The 3,492-nt window shown below is 39.5% G+C and overlaps 1 protein-coding gene across 4 annotated transcripts in view; it reads right to left on the minus strand.

The window, feature by feature from the left end:
• The window catches only part of nfia (nuclear factor I/A), a 205,484-nt gene that overhangs the window by 27,317 nt on the left and 174,675 nt on the right, over window positions 1–3,492 (minus strand). For all 4 annotated transcript variants that reach the window (XM_016462198.1, XM_016462196.1, XM_016462195.1 and 1 more), the window contains one exon: window positions 765–943. In XM_016462198.1, coding sequence (XP_016317684.1) covers window positions 765–943 — 179 coding nt within the window. The remainder of the gene's footprint in view (window positions 1–764; window positions 944–3,492) is intronic.

Below are 3,492 nucleotides of genomic sequence, written 5' to 3' on the forward strand. Positions count from 1 at the left end.
TGCATTTATGTGTGCGCATATATATATATATATATATATATATATATATATATATATATATATATACATACATACATAATATATATGTGTGGTGTCAAGTAATTTTTTGTTTAAAGGGCTAAATGTTAAATATTGTTAACATACACATACATGTTTTTGATTTTGTTTTGAGACTTCAAAATTCACATTTATAATATATACATAATATTTATTTTTAATATTAAAATGTACATTATATGTTAATAAATACAATTAAATATATAATTAAATATTTTTTGTTGTATTTTAATGTGCAGTAATAAACGTCAGTACAGGGGGCGCTAGCGTTAGCTTCGCATGTCTACATGAACTAACTTCAACTACTTTAAGATACTAGATACTGTCTGCCATTACAGTAATTTACCTAAAAAAACTTACTATAAAAGAAGACAGTTTTCTATAATGCCTGCAACAGTGCCCCTTGTGGCAGCATTGAGAATGCCCTGCAGAATGAACTGAATTTATTTAGGACCATGTGTAGCTAGAAATGTACATACTTATGTGGAGTAAGTAGGGTATAAGTGCTATTCTCGTATACGGTATAATCTTTCTATCCATCCTGTTGTACGTATGTTTCTAGCATCAACTGCACTGCACAAATGAGCAAAACAGAAAAAAATCACTACAAACATGACAATCCAGCCAACTAGTTGTCTATATGGATACAAAACATGATAAGAAAGTAGTAGGAGTGTTTATGTATGTACAAAAATGCTCCTTCTTACATTAAGGAAGCCCACCTGTCCAGCTTGCTGACCACTGTCAGGGCAGACAAGTTGGACAAACTCCTTGAGCGTCTCCTGGGGGTGGTAGCGGATGGCGTGGTGGGGGAAGTACGAGCCAGGCTGCTGGATGATTGGCGATGTCGGGAAATGAAGACTTGACGGCGTGGCGTGAGGACTCGCTGCAAAGAGACAAACAGAGGAGCTTGGTCAGAAAACGACAGAGAGGAAGGATGGAGAAGAGGGACTCCATGAAGAAAGGATGTGGAGGTTGTGGTGGGTTTGTGCTTGGTTGGATTGCTCATGCAGATGGGGATGGACACACAAAGGTGGAATGTTTTTATGGGCTTGCTGGTTCAAAATAGCCACACACACACGCTCACGCAGGGGGGACGCAGAGGGATTTTAGGGATTTAATAGAAATAAAAATGAGTCTGTGATGGACAGAAATAAAGTCTGTTGAATATCTACTCAACCTCATGTCGTTCCAAACCTGTATGACTGACTGACTTTCACAGAACTCAAAAGAAGATACTGAAGAACAGCAGTGAAACAACATTGACTTTAATTGTGAGGGCGAAAGGGGTTTCATTTGGGTTTCTCAGAAATTAAGTCATACAGGTTAGGAATGACATTAGGGTTAGATGATATTTTGAAGATGTTTCGACTGTTTTTGAGCATATAATGAAAGTCGATGGGGTCCAAAACAACAACACTGGAACAATACTGAGTTTAATTGTAAGGATGAAAAGTTTATTTTGGGTTTCTCAGAAATTAAGGCATACAATTTTGGAACGACATGAGGGTGAGAAGACATTTTGAAGATGTTCCAACTTTTTTGTCCATTTAATGAAAGTCAATAGGGTCCAAAACTACAACATTGGAGCAACATTGACTTTAATTGTAAAGATGAAAGTTTACTTTTGGGTTTCTCAGAAATTAAGTCAAACAGTTTTGGAATGACATGAGGGTGGGAAGATATTTTGAAAATGTTTCAACTGTTTTTATTCATACAATGAATGTCAGTGGGGTCCAAAACAACAACATTAGAACAACATGTTTTTTGCAAGGACGAGAGGGTTCTTTTGGGTTTCTCAGAAAGTACATCATACAGGTTTGGAACAACATATGGGTGAGTAAATAATGGACACTTTTCACATTTCCAGAGCTCTGAGAAGCAGAAGTCATCATAGTTGTGTAAACTTCTATAGTGGTGAACAAACTACAACAAATATATATATATTTGCTTTCCCATTTGCACCAACAGCAAAACAAAAATCCATGATAGCATTTCTATGACTTTCCAGAGGAGGAAAAAAATATTGAGAAAATATGTTGGTCCCTCAGCTGTTGGATTAGAAATATTTGCTACAGCATTGTTAAACAGTTTCCTGTGATTTAATGCCAATGTAATAAAATACAAAGTATGGTATGTGCATTAAATGACATTTTTTAAAACTAAAAATATATAAAAACTTTGCTAGATTTACAATGCCAATAACTGTGGAAACACTTAAGAACAGGCTGTGAAATTTCTTAAAGCCATTCCACCTTATTACACAGGCCATACTCGTATCCCACACGGCCATGTCGTTGTTCAAATCAAATTAAAAATGGCATCTACTCCAACTCAGAAGGTCCGTGACAGCACACACTCACACACAATGCATGCACCTGTTCGTAACAATGGGTAGGCACCGCAACAACCAGCTGTTCAGTCAACAACACTTGAAAACCGCACGAGCACCGACGGAGAGCAAAATAGCACGGTACTTGGTACCATAACGGGTGCCAGATCCTTCTTTCATCCAGCGTCATTACGACTGATGCGACTAATAAAATGTCTCGGTGACGCTTCGGTCCTCGGCTCTCTCGCACCTTGCTGGCAGGCCTTTGGAGCGGTCTGGGACTGACAGTCCTTTAATGGATCGAACCTTATCTAGTATTTAATTGTAACTGGAACAATCTAATTAGGCGGCTCTTAATAGAGGTAATATTCGGTTATTGGTTATTAGTATAATGCCTGGGATGTGCGGCAGCGCTGGGTCTTTAAGCCGTGATGTATCGCAGCGGAGTTAATAAGACTCCGCACTCACCCTCTCCAATCTCTCGCTCTCTTTCAGGAGAGATGGTAAGCTGATACTACATAAACATTGTTAAAACCACAGCCCCCTGCTGCAGTAATTCACTTAGCTCTGGCCTTGATTTATGGCTCTGTCAATAGAGGGTGACTGGAAACTCTGGACGCTGGGGCTGCGATGTAGCCATTGTATTTACAGTAATAATGGAATGGACGACTCCCTCTTGCCCTTCTTTTGGTGTCGTTCTCTGTCTTACCTTTCCCGATGCCGTCTTTTCACGGCCCGGCTCTTTCTGTTGGGGGTAGGACACAAACTTTTATGAAGGAGATGCGAAGGCATGCACGCGGTGTCTTTACCGTCCCTGGCGGATTGGATTAGCCTGAGGCGCTGCCGCAGAGACCGAACCCCACTGAGACACACCCTTTACAAGGCTGAGTCAGGATTTGAGTGGACAACACTCTCACTTAGCACAAATGCTAACAAACACACACACACACACATTCAGAACCAGCATACACAAAAACTGCCAGCCAAGTCATCTCTTCAACACAATTACCAATAAAAGTGTTCTTAGAGGGGTCCTATTATGCTTTTTCACTTTTTTAATTTTAGTCAGTGTGTAGTGTGTATGTTTGGGCATAAAAAAGATC

Source organism: Sinocyclocheilus anshuiensis, unplaced genomic scaffold, assembly GCF_001515605.1.
Source record: "Sinocyclocheilus anshuiensis isolate Anshui unplaced genomic scaffold, SAMN03320099.WGS_v1.1 scaffold560, whole genome shotgun sequence".
NCBI classification, from domain to species: domain Eukaryota; kingdom Metazoa; phylum Chordata; class Actinopteri; order Cypriniformes; family Cyprinidae; genus Sinocyclocheilus; species Sinocyclocheilus anshuiensis.